The sequence below is a fragment of the Hyla sarda genome, chromosome 3 (genome assembly GCF_029499605.1).
Source record: "Hyla sarda isolate aHylSar1 chromosome 3, aHylSar1.hap1, whole genome shotgun sequence".
Taxonomy (NCBI): Eukaryota; Metazoa; Chordata; class Amphibia; order Anura; family Hylidae; genus Hyla; species Hyla sarda.
Window position 1 is genome coordinate 370,566,337 of NC_079191.1, and position 23,352 is coordinate 370,589,688.

General features: G+C 42.4%; 1 protein-coding gene across 9 annotated transcripts in view; it reads right to left on the minus strand.

Annotated features, from left to right (window-relative positions):
- CCDC88A (coiled-coil domain containing 88A) overlaps positions 1 to 23,352 on the minus strand; it is a 215,999-nt gene that overhangs the window by 126,012 nt on the left and 66,635 nt on the right. For all 9 annotated transcript variants that reach the window (XM_056567799.1, XM_056567798.1, XM_056567803.1 and 6 more), the window contains exon 3: positions 4,261 to 4,369. In XM_056567799.1, coding sequence (XP_056423774.1) covers positions 4,261 to 4,369 — 109 coding nt within the window. The remainder of the gene's footprint in view (positions 1 to 4,260; positions 4,370 to 23,352) is intronic.

Sequence of the window (23,352 nt, forward strand, 5' to 3'; positions counted from 1 at the left end):
GTAACCACCTGAACGGTAGCACCGCTATCCCAAGGTTAGGCAGGGCAATAATAGTCCAAGACAGGTAAGGGTTAACGGTAGCTTTACTGAGGTTAGACAGTTGTTAAAGTCTTTACAGCTAAGCCAGAAACCCAGAGAGTCGACCAGTAACATGGAAAAGACTTGCAGCTTTCTGGGACGTGCAGTACTTTTGGGTCAGACTTTAATACAGCCACTCTTACTATAATTGACTTGACTAGTGACCTGACATTGGTAGAGACAGCAGTCATAGATGAGTTGGCTACTGACAACATGGCTGGTGTGCAGGCTTTAAAGGGGAACTCCTCTGCTCAGCGTTTGGAACAAACTGTTCCTAATTCTGGAGCCGGCGCCGGGAGCTCGTGACGTCATAGCCCCACCCCCTCAATGCAAGTCCATGGGAGATGGCGTGACACTGTGGAGCGGAGTACCCCTTTAAGGCCTCCAGGTGTACTGGACACAGGATCTGTGATGTCTGTGATTTGCTGTTCCTCAGCAGGAGTGATGGTGTAAGAGCAAAAAGAGATTGTAATGGCTCCCCCTCTTATAAAGGGGGGCTGAGCAAGAAGCTCATAGGTCAAGCTGCAGGTTAGGTGGTCAACTGGTGCTCTCTGGGTAACATAACACATCATGTGAACATAACAGGTGATACCTCCGAAGGTCCTTTATACTTTAACATTATGCACTATATTTACAACACTATACATAACATTGGACTTACTACTATGGGGGAGATGCTGCAGGAGAGCCCCAAGGACAATGAGGGACTTAACCTGACAGGGCCTAAGTACTGTTCAGGAATATATCCTGTACTGGGACATTACATATACATCTCTGGGAAGGGAGGGATTGAGAGCTAGCAGAAGGGATCTGGTATATGATGTCGTCCTGTAAGTCAGAAACCAGAACTGACATCCTGTTCCGACACATTAAGCACTGGGATTTTAAAGTTATAGTAATAAAACAAATAGATGCAGCTGCACTGGAAGAAAAAAAAGGCGCTGTAGGACTAGTGATGGTGAGTGTGCATGATATGGGGGGGAAAAAAAAGTAGTGCTTCTTTAGAGCATTTGTATAAATGTATTTTTTTTTTTTTACATGTCACGCTGGGAATCAGTGCTCAAACCCCCACTGATCTTTAGATAGAATCGGAAGAAGCCGATTCTCCAACTCGGCGCTTGGTCCATCTGAGTCAGGATTCAATAACCAGACAGACTGAGTGCAGAATTAGAGAAGTGAAGCATGCTGCCATGTGCTTCTCCTGGTTCTTTCTAGAGATCTGTGTGGGTCTCAGCACTTAGACCCCAACAGATCAAAACCTGAGATGTTACAATGAGGGGTCAAAAATTTCTTGACAGAAACACTTTAAATGCTATAATGGATCTACCGTACATACTCGAGTATAAGCCGACCCGAGTATAAGCCGAGACCCCTAATTTCAACCCAAAATCCCAGGAAAAAAAAAAAAAAAAAAAAAAAAAAAAAAAAAGTTATTGACTCGAGTATAAGCCTAGGGTGGGAAATACATCATCCAGACCTGTCATTAACATCCTCATCATCATCACCGCCTGTCATCATCCAGACCCTCATCATCCCCTTGTCATCATCCCACACATCCCCCTTCATCATCCCCTTGTCATCATCCCACACATCCCCCCTTCATCATCCCCTTGTCATCATCCCACACATCCCCCCTTCATCATCCCCTTGTCATCATCCCACACATCCCCCCTTCATCATCCCCTTGTCATCATCCCCACCCCCCTTCATCATCCCCTTGTAATCATCCCACACACCCCCCTTCATCATCCCACCCCCCCCCCTTCATCATCCTCTTGTCATCATCCCACACCCCCCCCCCTCATCATCCTCTTCTCATCATCCGCCCTCAGTGGTCTTCAACCTGCGGACCTCCAGAGGTTTCAAAACTACAACTCCCAGCAAGCCCGGGCAGCCATCGGCTGTCCGGGCTTGCTGGGAGTTGTAGTTTTGAAACCTCCGGAGGTCCGCAGGTTGAAGACCACTGCGGCCTTCGACATCATCCAGCCCCCTCTCACCCCCTTTAGTTCTGTACAGTACTCACCTCCGCTCGGCGCTGGTCCAGTCCTGCAGGGCTGTCCGGAGAGGAGGTGGTCCGGTGGGATAGTGGTTCCGGTCTGCTATCTTCACCGCTTCCGGCCCGGAATAGAGGCATTGCCTTGACAATGACGCAGAAGTACGTTGGCAATGAACGTACCTCTGCGTCGTTGTCAAGGCAACGTGACTATTCTGAGACCGGGCCCGAAGCGCTTAGAAGAGGCCTCCCCGGTGAAGATAGCAGCCCGGAACCACTATCCCACCAGACCACCTCCTCTCCAGACAGCCCTGCAGCACCGGACCAGCGCCGAGCGGAGGTGAGTACTGTACAGAACTAAAGGGGGGTGAGAGGGGGCTGGATGATGTCGAAGGCCGCAGTGGTCTTCAACCTGCGGACCTCCGGAGGTTTCAAAACTACAACTCCCAGCAAGCCCGGACAGCCGATGGCTGCCCGGGCTTGCTGGGAGTTGTAGTTTTGAAACCTCTGGAGGTCTGCAGGTTGAAGACCACTGCGGGTGGAGAGTTCACTCGAGTATAAGCCGAGGGGGGTGTTTTCAGCACGAAAAATCGTGCTGAAAAACTCGGCTTATACTCGAGTATATATGGTATATTTAAACCTAAAGCCACTTTGCAAATCATTTTGTGCTTACAGCTCCTATGCAGATCTATGTGTTTCCATGGAGACAAGATACAACAAATAATCTCTGTGGTGTCCCAGCACCAAGGGCTGTCCTGTGGGCTGTGGATCTCCTCGGGCATGTCTGCTGCTCTTATGTTGGTCCTACTGTTATATTGTGTATTATGTTCAAGCACTTTATGATGTTCACTGTGTTTACTGCATTTTATGTTATTTATGTACTGTGCCTTTAAGTAAGAGATGCAGTGATAATCAGGTGACTCTGTCTGCCCAATGGAAACCCCTAAATTCTCATGTATATAGTGTAGTGGGGGAGGAGTTGCCCCAGTTCAGTCTAAGTTGAGTTAATGCTGAGTACAGTGTGGAAATGAGGTGAAAGTCGTGTGTAGAGGATCCTGAAGAAAGTCTACAGAAAATATCTTCTCAAGTCTGCCCTGTCGTTCTTCCCCATACAGCGGTGAATCAAGCCCTCGTGGTGATAGTAATTGGACCTTGTCAGAACCCTATTCAGCGTGGGAAATCTTCAAGTCTTAAGTCTAAAGTCTATATCAATCAAGTGGATGAAAAGCACTATAATTCCCAGCAAGGCAATAGGGCTCCCAAGGGTTACTCTGCATCCCTTCTACTCTGCTCTGTACTGTGTGCAATACCATCTGCACCTTCTCAGTAAAAGTCAGTTATCTGTAACCCGCTGTCGGTGTGTTTATTACCCCCAGCGTCTGGCCCAGGAGAGGCTGTCTCCACCTCGGAGCGTGTATAGGTTAACAGTGCCCTGGCGTCACGAAGTGATAAGAATTCCTTGCACCCCCGTGTCACCACATCTCTTTATAGTCTGATCCTGCAGACAAATTCCCTTATAACTGCCTCCTACAAATGATCAAGTTCTTTGCTCATAAGTACAATACAGTCAGTCATTTCCCCCCTCACATTTGTTTATTCAGACTCCAAGCAAACAAAACATTAGAATTTTAAATGAAAATTTCCCCTCGAGGTTTTCTCAGAAGCGGACTTCATGTTATTTTTAGTATCTCACAGAATGCTGTAACACGTTAAACTCTTCCATTAAAATGTATGCTTTATAGCAGTGGACTCAAACTGTAGCCCTCCAGATGTTGCAAAACTTCAACTCCCAGCATGCACGGACAGCCTTTGGCTGTCCGGGCATGCTGGAAGTTGAAGTTTTGCAACATGTGGAGGGCCACAGTTTGAGACCACCGCTTTATAGCACCAGTGCAGTAGATTCAATGGGAAAGCTGCAAATTTGCCTTCCATAGCAAATTTAAGGGTCTGTTTTTATCACAACATTCAAGATACCCTATTAGGACAGATGACCATCACAGAGAGCTGGTGAGGGAATTGTACTCTGGCGGACCTGGCCCATCCTGATCGCCAGGGGTTCAAAGCTAGAAACATGCTGGTTTTAATCCGAAAAGCAATTGTCAAGATGAGACCATAACACATGGAGCACAATGACCATGACTGCTGCCAATAAAAAAAAATTCACGTAAGGAAGAAAGAACCCAAATTACCTCATAGTAAGACTTGATTTGTTTCACCAGGACAGATACGTTTTGTATTCTAAGGGAGGCATCATTGTTGATCTTTTTGTAAATTTTTTGATTATCTGCTTTGGGATTTCTGAAAAAGAAAAAAAAAAAAACAATTTGTTAATGTATTTCAATATAAAAGAATTTTTGTAGGCACATAAAAGACCTCATAAAAGCCAAACATTTTGCCCACATGTCATTGGCAACCTGTCGAAAAGGTATACCGACTTAAACAACTGTTCACTTACAGTGGGCTCATTCAGTTTATTGACTATAGTCTACTAAGAACTACATTCAGTCCAATTCCCGAGCGGATACGGTTTCTGTGTTGGACTCAGAAGCATGGTCTGCACATTTTAGCAGTATACTAGTGTTTCCCAACCAGCGTTCCTCCAGCTGTGCAAAACTATAACTCCCAGTTATGGTCGGTATTTTACTCAAATATCAGTTATGGTTGGTAATCAAAACTTCCTAACTCGTTGTTAAAGGACAACTGCAGCGGCGTTACACTTATCCCCTAATCCCTTATCCACAGGATAGGGGATAAGTGTTTGATCGCAGGGGGTCTGACCGCTGGGACCCCCCCCCCCAGATCTCCCTAACGGTGCGACACCATAAGCACTCATGGTGAGCGCTAAGGCGCATAGCATCGACCTAGAGGTCGACGGTGATGCACCGTCTCCTCCCCGTCCTCATACAGTTCTATGGGGGATGTATGGAGGAGGCGTGCCGGCTGCAACGTCATGCTGCGGCTGGCGCGCCCCCTGCACGGGACAGCCGCGGCCCCAGCGTTCGGACCCCCCGCGATCAAACACTTATCCCCTATCTTGAGGATAGGGGATAAGTGTTTGTAACGCTGAAGATGTCCTTAGTATATTGTATATTCTCCCACCTAACCAGAATGCGAACATTCATTCTTCAAATCACATCAAGGATCATTTAGCACCACTAATGGTACTTTTAATGGATATAAAATCTTCAAGATACATTAACCCCTTAAGTACACAGGGTTTTTCCATTTTCGTATTTTCCACCTCACCTTCTAAAAATCATCACGCTTTCAATTTTGCACCGACCGATCCATATGAGGGCTTATTTTTTGCGCCACCAATTGTACTTTGTAATGTCATCAACCATTTCACCACAAAATTTACGACAAAACCAGAAAAAAAAAATATTTGTAGGGCAAAATTGGCAAAAAAAAAGCCATTTTGTAAATTTTGGAGGCTTCTGATTCTCTACAGTGCATTTTTTGGTAAAAAATTACACCATATCTTTATTCTGTAGCTCCATACGGTTACAGGGATACCTATTTTATATAGGTTTTATTTTATTTAATAACTTGCACCAAAATTAGTATGTGTAAAATTGTCATCTTCTGACCCCTATAACTTTTTTATTTTTCTGCATACAGGGCGGTATGAGGGCTCATTTTTTGCACCGTGATCTGAAGTTTTTATTGGTATTTTTGTTTTGCTGGGTCTTTTTGATCGCTTTTTATACATTTTTTTTATGGTATGCAAAGTGACCACAAATACGCAATTTTGGACTTTGGAATTCTTTTACGAGTACGCCATTGACCACGCAGTTTAATTAACATCATATTTTTTTTTTAAGCTCGGACATTTACGCACGGACATTTACGCAATGCCGCATAAAAACGCCGTGATCCCGATCAGCCCAACTGAGCCATGGGTCCTGGCTGCTGATAGCAGCCGGGACCATGCGGGTAGGATGCGAGCTCAGCTACTGAGCTTGCTTCATAACTCTGCTGTGCCGCAGCACCGTTTATAAAGGGCGTTCTATGGCAAGGGGTTAAAGGGAGTGAGTTAATGGTTCTGATCCTAACATCGCCACATAGAGAATGGGGATATAAAGGGATTTAAACAGTTAAGGCCCTTTCACACTACCGTTATGACCCGTCAATAATGGCCGTCAAACTTTTTTTTCTATTTGGAGTTTGACGGCCATAATTTTGACACGTCATAAAGGGCAATAATGGGTCCAGATGGACCCCATTAAAGTCAATGGGGTCCATCGGGCACGGCTATTTTCAAAGAGAATGGCGAGAAAAAAACGGTGCAAGCACTATTTTTTCTCCCCGGCGGTCCTGATGGCCGTCACACTACCGAGTCATAACAGTAGTGTGAAAGGGGCCTAATAATGACTCATGCACCCATAGGATATGAACGCAAGACATTCATCAATCTCCCCCAGCTCCTCCCCTCTGATTGACATTTCTATCCTATCTGCTACAGATATCAGTCACGAACAGGGGGGCAGGTTTATAGCCAAGAGTATATGGGCAGTAAGTCATTAAATGAATACTCCGGTATATGAAAACTAAGGCTAGGGGATAAGTTTCAGATCGTGGGGGATCCAATCACTGGGACTTCCCACGATCTCCCGCACGGAGCCCCGGCAGTCCTAGGGAAGGCCCCGGTTCTCCTGTCAAGTAGCGTGTGTCGACCACCACATTGAAGGGGCGGCCGACTGCTTCTATCTGCCATGTCCTTCATAACTTTAGACTTCTTATTGCTAAGAGATGGAAATCCTGTCATACTCCATCAAATAATATATATGGTTAATTACCGTATAACTTCCTTTTTGAGGAAGTTATTGCTAGACAAAATCACAATCATAATTAGCCTTCTTCAAATGCTTTCCCCTTTTTCTTTCTGAATACTGGCCACACTGTGCATTAAGGAGGAGATTGGCGAGGTCCGAGGAGTTCATCATTTCGGGAGAGGGTATGTACTTTATGCAAGAAACGCTTTATTTTTACTTTTTTTTCCCTCTTTATATGCTTTCTCCTGAATCATTACCCGAGAATGTTCATTGCCGTTTTCACCAACCACTCACACCTGTTCCAAAAGTAGCAATGTTTACTTTTTTTTCAATTTGTTTGTTGTTGTTTTTTTTTTTTTTTTTTCCTCATTTATCACTTTTATTGTAATTTACTCTCGAAGCTCTATCTACTTTTGGATATACTTCAAGAATTAATTACTATAGAGATAACCGCTATCTTTTCAGCAGTTAACTACCCTGAATATTCATACTGTTTTGAGGCATCATGTTGTAGACATAACTTAGAATTGTTTGCAACATAAAATATAAGGAATATACTGTATTATGAAATGTGATTTCAACACATTAACTAGCTTCTAGAATTGCTTTTCCATCCCATGTACTTTCTTTTCTTTCCTATTTGTTTCTATCAATGGAACCTGTAAAAGTGCTGAACTGTTCTCTGCATGCTGAAATACCTTAATAAAATTCTATTGAAAAGAAGGGGCAGCCGGCATGCCCCCTCAATGCAGCACTCTCTTAAAGAGTTGTATTGAGAGGGCGTGTCAGCCGCTGCGTCGTGTGGTGGTCGAACACGCCCCCTTACCTCAGACTGTTGGGGCCCTGTACAGGAGATTGCCCTTGGGTCCCAGCGGTTGGACCCCCCGCAATCTGAATCGATATGTTTTCATATCCCGGAGTACTCCTTTAAAGCATACCTGTCGTTTCAGGCGACTTTTCAGGATAAGCTGCCCTGTGCGTGTACATGAGGAGCAGCACTCTTTCTATCTATTATATATTATATACTATATTGTATGTGGTATTTTCACTAGATTTCTGCTCTGCAGGCTTCATCTATAATTTGCGGTCCTTCCAGAGCTGGTGGGTGGAGCTCCCTCCTCCCCCCTCCATAGACTTGCATTGCAGGCACTGGACAAAGCTGAGCTGATTAGATTTGAGAAGGAGGAGGTGGGGGGGGAATGGGAAAATGTTTGATAACTGGAGAAAGAAGCATTTTTGTCAAATATGACCTATTACAGAGTTTCTTATATTTGTGTGTACTATTGTGGGTCTCGGGCAGCTCATCATCACAGGGTGTTGGGCCCACACAAGTTCTACTCAGATAATGTTTATAATATCAAGTAATATATTTTTATAATTACATTTTGTTATTTATGTGTATATAAGTTATAATAAGTGTACTGTGCCTTTAAAATGATGAGCAGTGAACCCCAAAGAGACCCCTAAAGTCTCCCCTGTATTGTGAGGTACAGGGGAGGAGTTAGGTGTGCTGTGTGTCGTGTGCTCTAAGTAGAGGCCTACATCAGCTCTAAACTTTCTACTGGTCATCCTACAAGGTTCACTCGTAGGAGGAATTTATGTCCCTGCAGAATAGTCTACAGTGTCTTGGCAGGACCCAAGCAACCAGAATCTCAAGTTACTGTTTATGATTTTGTCCGGTGAAATCACCACAAGTCTCAGCAAGGCCACAGGGCTCGTAAGGGGTACGATAAACCTTTTCTCACCAAAGCCAGCTGTTTGTGTCTTACCACAAGCTCAGTAAAGACAGTTGTCCGTAACCTGTTGTCGGTGTGTTTGTTTGCTCATCGTGTCTGGCCCAGGAGAAGCTACTTCCAACCTTGGACTGGTCAACTTTTACGGTTCCTATTGCAGCTCCCCAGATCCCCATGGTTGTATATCACTATAGACTCCTATGTGGGTTGTAAGGTCTGTTAGATCCCTGATAGATGGTTTAGGCCTTGCATCTGTAATATAGATGTTAAATGGGTGCTTTACTTTTCCCCATGCTTTCCCTATTACCTCATCCTCTGTGCACTCTTACTTCTCAGCTTCTTACAAGTCCAGTGATCTAGGGGCTCTATGCAGCCCAATAAGCTATGGGACCACACTGCCATTACTGCAACCTGCATTTGTCTGCAATTTTACAGCAATTGTGCACAAATGCAGTAATTTATCTGTGGTACTAAAGCTGTTTGAAGGCCCCCCTTAGGGATGCCCCCTTTCTAACTCTGTCCCTGAGCATGGCAGTGATTAGCTAGACAACTAAGGGAGGAAATCCTGTGTGTACTACTGTCAAACAGTTAAGCTCTGGTCCTGCCCCCTAAAATGGTGGGAATGAGAAATAGCTGTGCACCATGTAGGGGGCTCTGTGGGGCTCTGTCAGCTCTCTGAAGCGTTGCTGCTGAAATCATTGAGCTTGTCTGACTTTTCTCTAATGTGTTTGGAGACCTTTAAATCACATAGAAGGCTTTTTTCTATACAAAGGTGAATAAGATGCAAACTTTTTTTATATATCAACTGGCTTCAGAAAGTTAAACAGATTTGTAAATTACTTCTATTAAAAAATCTTAATCCTTTCAGTACTTATGAGCTTCTGAAGTTAAGGTTGTTCTTTTCTGTCTAAGTGCTCTCTGATGACACGTGTCTCGGGAACCGCCCAGTTTAGAAGTAAATCCCCATAGCAAACCTCTTCTAAACTGGGCGGTTCCTGAGACACGTGTCATCAGAGAGCACTTAGAAAGAAAAGAACAACCTTAAAAGAAAAGAAAAAAAATTTCACCGGAGTACCAATCTGTTCAGGACACAGGGCGTATGCATAGGCCCTGCATCCGAGTCCTTAAGGACTGAGGGCGTATGGATACGCCTGTGGGAATTCCGGTCCCCGCTGCTAGCTGGTTGGGGACCGGATCGGGATGCCTGCTGAAATCATTCAGCAGGCATCCCGGCACATCGCCCAGGTCCTGAGACCCCCCCATGTCGGCAATCGGAGAAAATAGCATGTCAATTCAGACATGCGATTTTCTCCAATTTGGGGCTGATTGGGTCTCTGGTGACCCGATCACCCGGAGAATAGGGCTGATCGGAGTTGTCAGCGACAGCCCCGATCAGCCTAAGGGATAGGAGTGAGGTCGCAGAGCTGCGATCTCCTCCTATCCCCTGCCATTAGCAGAACGGAGTTCTGACCAATGGCAGCGCAGGACAGGGGATCGTTTGAAGAAGATAGAGGCCGTATCTGCAGGAAAAGATGCCTGGGGACCCTGGATCTTCGCTGGAAACTGCTGGATCCTGGCTCAGGTAGGGAATCGTCGGTGTGGGGGGGGGGATTGAAAGTGAAAGTAAAACTATCTTTACTGCGGCAACCACTAGGAAGGCCAAACTGCAACTCCCAGCATGCCCAGACACCCAAAGGCTGTTTGGGCATGCTTGGAGTTGTAGTTTTGCAACATCTGGAGGGTCACAGTTTGGAGACCACTGTTACAGTGGTGCCCAAACGGGAACCCTCCAGATGTTGCCAAACTACAACTCTCAGCATGCCTGGACTGCCCAGGCATGCTGGGAGTTGTAGTTCTGTAACATCTGTCCCTTCAGATTTAGCAATTTTCATGAATTTTTTGAAAATTGCTGCTCTACTTTGAAGCCCTCTAATTTTTTCAAAAAGCAAAAATATGTCCATTTTATGATGCCAACATAAAGTGGACATTTTGTGTTTGTGAAGAAAAATAAAATTTATTGTGAATATTCATTTTCCTTACAAGTAGAGAGCTTCAAAGTTAGAAAAATGCAAAATTTTCATGAAATTTGGGGATTTTTCACCAAAAAAGGATGCAAGTAGCGCCGAAAATTTACCACCAAAATAAAGTAGAATATGTCACAAAAAGACATTCTCAGAATCAGAATATTTAGTAAAAGCGATTTCGCGTTGTTAATTCATAAAGCGACGGTGGTCAGAATTGCGAAAAAGGGCTCAGTCCTTAAGGTGAAAAAGGGCTGCGTCCTTAAGGGGTTAAGTAAAAAAAAAAATTAAAAAGGAAATCTTTTTTAAATATATTTTTGTATATGCTATGTTACAATTTTTTTTCAAAAGCACAAGATAAGCCAAGAATATAAATGCAGTGACATCTATGAATGTTAGTTTATGTGGTCTGTTCAAAGGACAGGATCCTACCAGCAACAAAATACAGAGATCCTTGGTTAATATGTCATTAAAAGCTTAGAGCCACAAAGAGCCTTTATTCTGGAAGAAGGTAGGAAGGGTCTGGCTGTGCTTTATCAGCATGAGGCATTGTCTGGCAGTGTGGTGGTCGCCTGACAGCGACAAATCAAAGGGACAACAAGGTAGCAGCATTACTAGGTGGAGCAGCGCACAAAGACAAATCAAGACAAATTGGCAAGACAGATCAAAGGGAGGTTAGATCCATTAATACTTTCAATGTGCAACTCTATACTGACGTATGGAGTGAGATCTATGGTAAATCACTGGATAAGTTTTGGAGCTCTATAATAACTATTAAACATTAACAATTGTAAGAATCTATTTAAATATTATGTCCTGTTCTTGGCAAGTCAATACTATATAGAGTATAAATACATAAAGTCAATTTATGTTGTCTATATATGTGTGTAAATATGTGATTAACGTACACATTATTTCATTACTTGGATTTGTTTGGTAGCATCAAATACTTTTAAGGCCCCATTACTGCAGCAAAATGAGTCAACGATTTGTAAACAGTTTTTTAAATTTTTATGCCATTTTTGGAACTTTTCCAGCGAGCTTTTTTTGGGATGTAAACGGGGGGGGGGGGGGGGGGGGTTTCTTATATACCAACCTACAAAATCTGCGACTGTGCCTCAAAATCTGTTCAAGGCTAAAAAACTGAGCAGGGCAGTTTGTTGCACAATGGACCCAGCATATCTCACTGACTTGTTGTCCATCGACTTTCTCTCTTGTGTTCCTTTAATTAGCAGGATTTGAGCAAATATACTGCTTCACAGTTTCTTGTCCACTAATTTCCCATTGTTTTAACAGACTTTTTAACTATGCCTTTGACAGGACCGGAAAAAAAAAAACACTGCTAGAGTTTTTGCTGGTCAGTTCCTGCTAAATTAATGGAATCTGCGAAAGACCCCAGAATGAACCACTAACGCAAGCTAAATCAAGCCAAGAAGAGTTTGGAGATGTGATGGATTATTAGTTGGCATTATGATAGATGCTTCAAATAGGGATGACTCCTGTGATGGACCTCTCCTTATTTATGATAAATTTTAACAGTTAAAAGTAGTTATATATTTAATAAATAGATAGATAGAGAGAAGTTTGTGCATCTTGGAGTCTCACTCTCTTCAAAAGTATGGTGGTCTCTTTATCTTGTTATATCATGTCTATGTATTGTATTAGTGTTTAACAAAAATGGCTCAAAAATGTTCTATTATGTTACATGTATTGAAATATTGCAATGCTTTTCTATGAAAGGAACGTTTAGATACTAAGAAAAACATCTGTGTATATTCACCCCTTTTCAGCATCATCTTTCGGAATTATTGGAATGCTTATCTAATTCTAAGTAAATCCTCGAATTAGAGCAATTTCTGGCCAAGCTAAGGAATGAAGGGACCAGCTGGCTTACCAAGGCTCTTGCTGAGACTGGTGCGGCAGCTCCTTACTCCTCTGCTCTTTCAGCAGCTTCTCAAGCCCCATGGGGTGAGTGAGCAGTCAGCACGAGCCTCCTGACAGCAACCCTGGCTTAGCACTAACCCTCCGACAGTGTGCTGGTGCTGGGACTGATGGATCTCTGCTGCTACTTCTACCAGTACTATGATAGTTCCGGTCGGTGGGATGTTTTGGCCCCCCCCCCATCCCATTTTACTGGATTCTTTCTTTTGTAGGGTGAGTTCGTTAAAGGCACACCCCACCGATTAAGTCAAATGTCGCACCCATCTATAGTGTGGGTGGTCAAGGCCACAAATCTTTGGCTTTGAATTATGATCGCGCATTACTAATGCCCTTTTCAAGTGCCACTGAAGATCCTGAAGAATTTGGGTCAACAGCTATCCCAGTGGTGGTCAAGTGCCCAAGTACCTGCTGTCTTTTTTTTCTTGAAGGCCACTGCTGATTTTTCAGCCTGTGCAGTTTTAAACATGCCCATGCAACAGTGTATGGATGCCAGTGAACATGTCCACAAGCTGCCGCTGACCATAGGGGAGGTCTTACTTTTAAAATCTTCAACTAACCCTTATTTATGGATTTCCCACCTAAGTTTAGTCCCAAAAAAGCCTGGGAAGTCCTATCTTATTCAGCAATCTTCCTAGATCAAATTAGTGAATGATGGGATATCAAAGGTCGTGTCTTTAGTGTCTTACATCCCCTTTTCATAGAGCTGTTCTGCTTGTCCACCAATGCGGACAAGCTGGACATCAAAACATATTTTCCGCCCCCCATTGTCCTTGTTTTAAATGCTGAGGGTAATAATTTGTATTACATACGGATGGGGGAATTAATGGCCTTGATAATATTGGACCTTGAGAAGTTCGGGAACTTCTTTTCAGAACTTCTTTTGGACTGGTCTGAAATCATTTTACGAGTCATATGGCAAGGCCTGAGGGATGTTGGGGTGAATATTTGAGCAAGAAGGGATGTCAAGACTATGATGGCACGTTTTGTGAGGAATTAGCGTGTAGCAGTTGTGCACCACAGAAAACGGGAGGGTGATAATAGCAGCCAGACTAGGTCCATCGTAACAAAATAGGTTTAGATATCCAGCTATCTGGCTTGTAAGATGTTATTTAGCAAGCCCTTTTTTTCCTTGGTGGGGGTCGAAGCGCCATGAAGGGATAACCGAGCTTCTCCTGGTGGCTGAACTTGTATTAGAAGTGCATGGGCCAGTGTCTACAACGGGTTAGGGCATTTCCATGCCAGTGGATAAAATTTCTGGTTAATGGTAATCTATACATATATATATAACTCAATGTGTGTGTGTATGTATGTGTGAGTGTGTGTGTGTATGTGTATGTTCCAGCATCACGTCCAAATGGCTAAAGATGTTAACATGAAATTTGGCACACATGTTACTTATATGTCAACAACAAACATGGGATAGGTAATTTAACCCTTACTCACCCCCATTTGCCAGGGTCGGGGTTTTTGCATAAAGTCCCATACAAGTCAATGGGAAATATATGTTCCCACATAACTTCCGTACGGCTGGAGATATTTCAATACCTGGTACACATATTACGGGTCGAAATAGGAGGTCGAGATAGGAGGATTGGATAGGAGGTCGGAATAGGAGGACGGGATAGGAGGACGGGATAGGAGGACGGGATATGAAGTCAAAAGCTTCCTCCTTTGTTTATTTTCCTCCCCAACAAGGATTAGGAAGGAAAAACCGGGCAACGCCGGGTACTCAGTTAGTGAATAAATATTGATAAAGCTGTGGACAACCCCAAATTTGGTAAAGTTAGAGTGAAAATGTAGGCCTTGAAGAGGGAGTACCTTGTGTTGCACATGTATTTTTTCATTCATTGTGAGGAAGGAAACTGTACTATGGAGTACTGGCAGAAAGCCCATTGTGGTCTAAAATAAAATACAAAACAGATGTCTATCTTCTGCAAAAAGGAATAAAGGAATATGGGAAATGACTAATCTATTTATGGACATATAACATGAGGTGCTTCTCAGTATGTGATTGTAGTTCAGCTTAACTGTATTTAGGATATGTGTAGTGTAGTGTTTATTTCATTATATACATTTTATACAGAAAAGTTATTCTCCTATAATCCACAGGGTGATAACCAATTGAGTACAACAGGCGCATCAATGTGCATCTGCGGCAATGTGCGTGTTTAAATGAATGATCTTTTCGCCCGTGGCGCTGCAACTGGGATCTGATTATCTAAAATGGTGGACGGAGGTCCCCTCACCTGCCTCTGTCTGTCTCCCGGGGTCTTCTGCTCTGGTTGGAGATCGAGCAGACCAGAGCAGAAGATGACCATTAACACTGATCAGTACTATGCCTATACATAGCACTGAACAGTATTAGCAATCAAATGATTGCTATAGATAGTCCCCTATAGGGACATAAAAAGTGTAAAAAAATACAGCTAAATAAAAAGAAAAAAAAATTAGAAAAATCCCTTCCCCCAATAAAAATGTAAACCGTCCCTTTTCCCATTTTACCTCCAAAAAGCATTAAAAAAAAAATGAAAATATTTGGTATCGCTGCGTTCATAAACATGTTAATTACCCTGTATGGCGAACGACGTAAGTGTAAGAAAAAGTAATTTAAAACTTATATATATATATAAGTTTTAAATTACTTTTTCTTACACTTACGTATATATAAATTTGGTATTGAGTACAGATTATGGCGCCAAAAATTTGCCCTCATACAGCCATGTTTACAGAAAAATTTGAAAGTTATAGGTCATCAAAATTGAGGGATTTTAAAACATACTAATTTGGTTAAAAAGTTTGAGTTTTTTTAAGCGGTACAATAATAGAAAAGTATGTAGTTGTCATGGGTGTCATTTTAATCATACTATTGACCCACAGAATAAAGAAAACATGTAATTTTTTACGTAAAGTGTACCTTTCAATTGCATTTTTTTCCCCACACAATTAATATTTTTTTGGTTGCGCCGTACATTTTATGGTAAAATTAGTGATGTCATTGCAAAGGTCAATTGGTTGCGCAAAAAACAAGCCCTCATATGGGTCTGTGGATGAAAATATAAAAGAATTATTATTTTTAGAAGGCAGAGGAGGAAAAAACAAAAATAAATGTGTCCTTAAAGGGGTACTCCGGTGAAAACCTTTTTTCTTTTAAATCAATTGGTGGCAGAAAGTTAAACATATTTGTAAATTACTTCTATTAAAAAATCTTAATCCTTCCAGTACTTATTAGCTGCTGAATGCAACAGAGGAAATTCCTTCCTTTTTGGAACACTGATGACATCACGAGTACAGCGCTCTCTGCTGACATCTCTGTCCATTTTAGCAACTATGCAGATGTATGCTAAGGGCAGCATGGTGGCTCAGTGGTTAGCACTGCTGCCTTGCAGTGCTGGGGCCTTGGGCTCAAATCCCACTAGGGACAACAATAAATAAGGGAGTTATTATTATTATTATTATAACGACGTCATCAAAGAGCACTGTGTTCGTGATGTCATCAGAGAGAATTCCAAAAAGAAAAGAATTTCCTCTGTAGTATTCAGCAGCTAATAAGTACAGGAAGGATTAAGATTTTTTAATAGAAGTAATTTACAAATTTGTTTAACTTTCTGGCACCAGTTGATTTAAAAGAAAAAAGGTTTTCACCGGAGTACCCCTTTAAGGCCAAAATGGGCTGTGTCCTTACTTAGGTGCAATGCAGCGCAATTCACACAGTGTGGCACAGCACTTTTTGATCACATCCTCCCTGTCACAGTCAAAATCGCCATGTACTATATTCCATATTCTGCATGAGGAGGCATATACAGACTGTGACTATCATAGAATTGGTCAAAATGTATTTAATTATGTGCACAGTCACCTTTAAAGTTAAACAACAGTGAATAGATGAAATTCTTGGAATAACCCTTTAACTCTAGGTCTATATTTGAGAGAAGGAGCCATAAATATCTGATTATCTGATCAGGCACAATGCTGGTAGCAGATGTGTCTGGTATCACAGCTTGTCCCATTCACTTCAATAAGATGACCTACAAGACCAGGTACAGTCACTGAACGTGTGGGGCTATGCCTTGTATGGTGTGAAGAGGGCACAGCTCTCACAGAAGCACAGTGGACCCTTCTATGAGCTGGCTTAGAGTAAGGATAGAGCATTAAGAGCTTCTGGGGACCCCCGCAATACAGCAAGCAGCACTCACCTGTAACTGCTTCTGGAAGCGCTGGAGGCTCTCAGGCTGATTCCTCCCGACCACGGGGACGGAAGATCGTGACGTCGCGACTCCTCAATGCAAGTCTATGGGAGGGGGCGTGACGGCCATCACGCCCCCTCCCATAGACTTGCATTAAGTGGGTGGGGCATGATGACACACAGGGTGGAGTCGCAACGTCACGATCTTCCGTCCCCGTGGTCGGGAGGAATCAGCCTTAGAGCCTTCAGCGCTTCTAGAAGCAGTTACAGGTGAGTGCTGCTTGCTGTATTGCGGGGGTCCCCAGTGGCGGGACCCCGGCGATCTGACATCTTATGCCCTATCCTTTGGATAGGGGATAAGATGTCAAGGGGCAGAGTACCCCTTTAATATCTGATCACTGGGATTCCATCAATATAGATAGTAGACCCAGAAAATGCCTTTAAAATATAAAATGGCTAAGAATTTTTGACTTTTTTTAATGGTATTTAAAGGACGAACATTCACTTTCAAATGAGGAAACAAACTCTTTCCTGTATGTGACCACATCAGGTTTCAAATTTATAACTTGAGTTGAAAGAAAATATCCGCTACAAAATATCAAGAAATAATAAAATTTTGCTTTTCTAGATGAATCTGTACCACGGCTGGCTTCCCATCTAGAGGTTCGGAAAATGACTGCCAAGAACAGCATTGCTGTGTAGACAAGATACGCTTGATGTAGAAGAAATGAATGCCAATATGCTGCTCAGACTTGCCGAGCAGATGGCAGACTGACACTGGGCCATCCTCCTAAGAAATTTTCGCCAAATATAGAAGACTAGTGAGATAATGAAACAGATTACAGACCTTGTTGTGTAGTGAAGCATGAGCTTGTATGAACCGATAACCACCGCGCTGTATAATCAGCCATAGAAGAGAGCATTGTACTGTATGCATCAATCTATCATTAATGCCGTACCTTGCCACATGTGAATGAGCTATTATCTTGGGGTAAAGGAATAGTAATGAATGCTAGTAAAAGGGGTTTTACTACAAGCACTTGACAAAAAATATTCTGGTTTTCAGGATATTTCATAATATATTTGTAAATGGAATATATTCACTGTGCCTAATGCTTCAAACCAGCATAGGCTTTGTATACACCATGTTATTTTATACATGGAGGTATATGTTGGGAGTGTTCTTTATGTATACCTATGATCTATAAACCAGATGTATGCAGATGATGATCTATAAATCAGATGATGTACTAAAATATGTTGCCCATTGACCGCAGAGCAAAAAACATACAACATAGTAAGGATGGGTTCATATATGTCCAGTGTCACGTCGGGCAGGGATAGAGTGCAGCCCTGAACTTGCCCATTCCCTCGGTCCCTGTCTACTTGCGGGTCCACAACCACGGTGCCGGTCCCTTCCTAAAGTGATGGACAGCCAGTGGTCAAAACAATAAACTACAAAAACTGACAAAGGTTGGGAAACCCTGGAGGCACACAAAACTAACAAAATTAAACCTAGGAGCTAGGAGGGAACAGAGAGCCAAAAAGTAGTCAAAAGCCAAGCCTAAAAGTAACAGAACCAGATAGACAATAATAATACAGAGGTAGCTTGTTTCAGTTGCAAGAACTTTCACAGGCAAAGCATGAATGGTAAAGGCTTCCTTAAATACCCATGTGCTTCTAGCAGGAGGATTCTAATTGGCTCAGCAAGCTGAACCACACCCAGGAGCACAGAGGCGTAGTCCAGGCAACAAAGATAAACAGCAGGGCTAGAAAACATTTTCTCTATTTTTCTTGTAACACTAGAAAACATTAACCCTACGGGTTCTGGCAGAACCAATCATCACATCCAGCTTCCGGCTCAGCCTTAACCGACAAAATGCATCAGTTGGCATCAGTAGTTTAGGATCCGGTGTTCATTATTGTGCATACCGGACAGGGAAGGATGTGTTAGACCTGTCCAGCGCCCATGAGGCATGTTCCACCATCTAACTTAAGATGCCAGATGAATGTGAACTGTCCCTTTCAAATGAATGCGGTCAGTTCTACAATCAGTTTCCCTCTGGTGCTTTTTCTACAGTGCCAGAGGGAAACACCACTGGACACTGGATATATGTGAAGGAGGCCGAATAAATATAGGTGTCCTGACATTTAGTACTCTTTTGGCCTCTGAGAGCCAACCCAAATACTGTGAATTTGGTTCTTTGTATTAAAAACAGTTCCTACTTTGCAACAGGGTCAGTTGGTAAAAAGCTGATCATAGGGTACTCAAAAATTTGTGTGCTAGGACTGCAGCTTACCTTGCAATAAGCGTTCAGTTTCCCTGCAGCACCGCCACAGGAGAAATTAAGCATTACACACCCATTCCAATCAAATGGTTGTCCATGTAAAGCAGAAAAAGACAGGTCCTCCAGAGCAAGAGACTGTCTTCATGTCTACTTACTACTGTGGCCAATGAGGTGCGGCTCCTGAATTGGGTTTATGAAAATAGGTTTCAGACGCTAAACAACTTCTATAAGAAATTAAAGCTGAGCGCTGCCTGGTGGTTCTTGGTAAGCAGGTCAGCCTTTCTTTTTGACAGTTTTGATAAATGAGGTCCAATGTGATTTTTTTCCAAAGGATGTACACATGGTATTGTTTCCAGAAACACATGGTGGATGATGATAATTATTATTTTATACCTATTATCAAATTACGGAATACTGACAAGAACAAATGACCATCCCAGCTAACACCCATCCCCCTGAGCATGGGAAGAAAAGAAACCCCCTTCTTCCAGCACCAGGGACCTGTGGCCATCTTCTCTTGTATTGTAAGGTCTGGTGGCAGATCAGTATTATGTTTCACCAGTACTTCTGCAGAACAGAAGGTAACCATGCTGGCCTCCATAAAAATCTGTGCAGATCAGAGGTGGGGGAGGCCTGTGGTATACAGTATTATCACGTGTCCTTTTTTTTAAATACTAACTATATTGATACTAAAAACTCATTTTTGTTTTGCCATAATTCTTATATAAAACTATATACTCCTCTACAAGAAGTGGAAGTATATTTCCTATACATATCATACTGTAGTATCTCAGGGGCATTTCATGACAACATATTGGCCAACCATCATTGCTACATAGAAAGCATAAAGAATCGATAGCTAGCAATTTCCTTTGGTCCTGAAGTTATTTGCCATATGGTAATAGGGGGCACTTGTACAGATTTTGCACACACCTTTCTGGGCTTTTGGGACAGGACTAAAAAAAAAAGTCTTTATATCAGAAAACTATCATGCACCAAAACAGTCTAGACTAGTGCTCCCCAACAATGACTACAGCAAAACTACAACTCCAAACATGTCTGGACAGCCTATGAACTTGGACTTATAGACTATTTTTTCCCCCTAGTCCATGGTCTTGGACTTATTGGCTTATTTTTTACCCTAGTTTAGCTGCTGACAGTTCCACTTTAAAGCACTACTCCACTCAATGTGTCTTATACGAAATCTTAGTTGAACTTTGTGTCCCAGAGCTGCCCCTAAACATACATCCGGATGGAAAGTAAGCAACTATTGTCAGCCATTTTGAACTCTTTAGAGAACAGCCTTTGTCCTCCTGTCTTGTTCACCAGTTTCAGTTATGTTATTCCCATAGACATACCACCATGTCCCTTTAATGACATACTTTATATGAGGGTTATCCTAATCTGATTGTCCACACTGATAGTGGTTGCCATCAGCTACAAAACTGAACACACTTACACAAAGGGGTACTCCCATGGAAAACTTTTTTTTTTTTAAATCAACTGGTGCTAGAAAGTTAAACAGATTTGTAAATTATTTCTATTAAAAAATCTTAATCCTTCCAGTACTTTTTTGGGGCTATATAGTACAGAGGAAATGCTTTACTTTTTAGATTTCTCTGATGTCATGACCACAGCGCTCTCTGCTGACCTCTGCTGTCCATTTTAGGAACTGTCCAGAGCAGCATATGTTTGCTATGGGGATTTTCTCCTGCTCTGGACAGTTCCTAAAATGGACAGCAGAGGTCAGCAGAGAGCACTGTGGTCATGACAACGGAGATATCAAAAAAGTAAAGCATTTCCTCTGTAGTATATAGCCCCTAAAAAGTACTGGAAGGATTAAGATTTTTTAATAGAAGTAATTTACAAATCTGTTTAACTTTCTGGCACCAGTTGATTTAAAAAGAAAAAACGTTTTCCACCGGGAGTACCCCTTTAAAAGTTCACGAGCCAATGTTTGGAAAAAATCCTTCAACATTGTGCTGAGTGGTATTTCCAATGACAATTCCTAATATTTAACTGCTTAGTGTTATATTGTAATGTGAATAAATCAATGCGAATTAGGAACCCACTTATTACTTAGGTTTCTAAAAGTTTCTTGAAGTGTTCCTAGAATTTACCTCTCAAAATTCTCACAAAAAAAACAAAAATGCAATAACCCAGGGGTCTACACTAGGGCGGTAAATAAAGCAGTCACCGTAGGTTCAGTACACTGTCATAGGGAGTACAGTAGAGGATGTATTTCCGAAGCCGAGATTCACAATGAATCCCAGGTACCATATAAGGTCATGTCTGAAGCCGCAGCGTGCAGATCAGGCGTCTTGGCATTGTCATTGTCAATTGGTGCATTAACCCATCAAAACATTCCCAGACATAGCTAGAATAGATGGGTTATATTTCACTGGGATTGATTAAGATGCAGATTTTTTTATTGATTTATTGTACATGTTTCATTGTTTGTTTAATAATGCATTGGCAGACTGTGCATACTGGGAGTTGTAGTTTTGCATCAGTTAGAAGTTTGAATGTATATGTCTGCATAAGTCTACATATAGGCAGTGTTTCCCAACCAGGGTGCCTCCAGTTGTTGAAAACTACATCTCCCAGCATGCCCGGACAGCCGAAGGCTGTCCGGGCATGCTGGGAAATGCAGTTTTGAAACAGCTGGGGGCACCCTGGTCGGGAAACACTGGTGTAAGGACCCTGTAAAAGATCAGTTATCTGAATAATCCAAACTGTTAACAACAATTTGTTTGTCCACTAAGAGCATTTATGACCTGTCGACAGAATAGATGATAAATGTATAATTGTTGGGGGCGGGGGTGGGGGTGGGGGTCTGACCTCTGGGACCCCCAAAGATTTTAAGAGAGATCCCCAAGTGCCCTCTGTGAATGGAGCCGTTGTGTGCCCACCTGACCATCACTCCATTGACTTCCATTGAACTGATAAGGAGAGCCAAGAGACAACCACCAGAGCCTCCAGCAATCATACAATTGAGGTGTCCCACTACAGGTACGTAGTACTGTATTATCAGTGGGCCCTGTCAGGTTGAGTCCCTCATTGACCTGGGGGCTCCCCTGCAAGGACTCCTTGTGTTATCTTATTAATTTATTAAATGTGGTGTATATTGCTTTAAGACCATAGATAGGATTCTAATGCATAGATAGTATATAGGACCTTTGATCACATGTTAGGTTATACTGTTATATGATTTGTTGCAATATGTAATCCCAGAGATCACCAGGGTTAAAGGGGTACTCCGGTGGAAAACCTTTTTTTTTTTTATCAACTGGTGCCAGAAAGTTAAAAAGACTTGTAAATTACTTCTATTAAAAATGTTTTAATCCTTCCAGTACTTATTAGCTGCTGATTGCTACAGAGGAAATTATTTTATTTTTGGAACACAGAGCTCTCTGCTGACATCACAAGCACAATGCTCTCTGCTGACATCTCTGTCCATTTTAAGAACGGTCCAGAGTAGGAGAAAATCCCCATAGCAAACCTATGCTGCTCTGGACAGTTCCTAAAATGGACAGAGATATCAGCAGAGAGCACTGTGTTCCAAAAAGAAAAGAGTTTCCTCTGTAGTATTAAGCAGCTTATAAGTACTGGAAGGATTAAGATTTTTTTTTATAGAAGTAATTTACAAATCTGTTTAACTTTCTTGCACCAGTTGATTTAAAAAAAAAAAGTTTTCCACAGGAGTACCCCTTTAACCTATGACCCACAGCTTGACCAATGGGCTATAGTCCAGCCCCCTCACTATATAAGAGGCAGCCATCTTTAATTCACTCTTTAGGGGCTAAATGTTCTAAGCTACAACATCAAAGTCTTTGCTGAAGCAGCTAACAGAGAATCTCAGGACAGTGTTCAGCATCTGGAGATCCACAAAGCTACAACTCTCCAGTAAGTCTACAAGTCTATGTCTGCTGTCACTGCATCTAGTCAAGTCCAGTCTATTAACAGTCAAGTCTAAATTACAAGTCCAAGTCAAGTGTATTACAAGTACTGGTCCAGCAAGCTGCAAGGTCCTCTGGATACTGGTCACATCTCTGGGACAATCTGGCCTTAGCTGTGAAGATAATTACTCCGGTCTTCTATTCAGTAAAGCCTTCGTTTTCTCATAACTGGTTGTGGACTCTTTATTCACTGCTAGCCCGTGGGATTACTGAAAACCGGGCATGTGGTGTTCCAGAACCCGAAAACCACACTGGCGTCACGAACACATAGGGGTTAATACCATCCGACCCCAGGTTGATAACATCTGATCCCACCACACACTGCTAAACTCGTGGGCCTGCCACTACTCACTATAGTGGCACACCACACAATCTTCACCC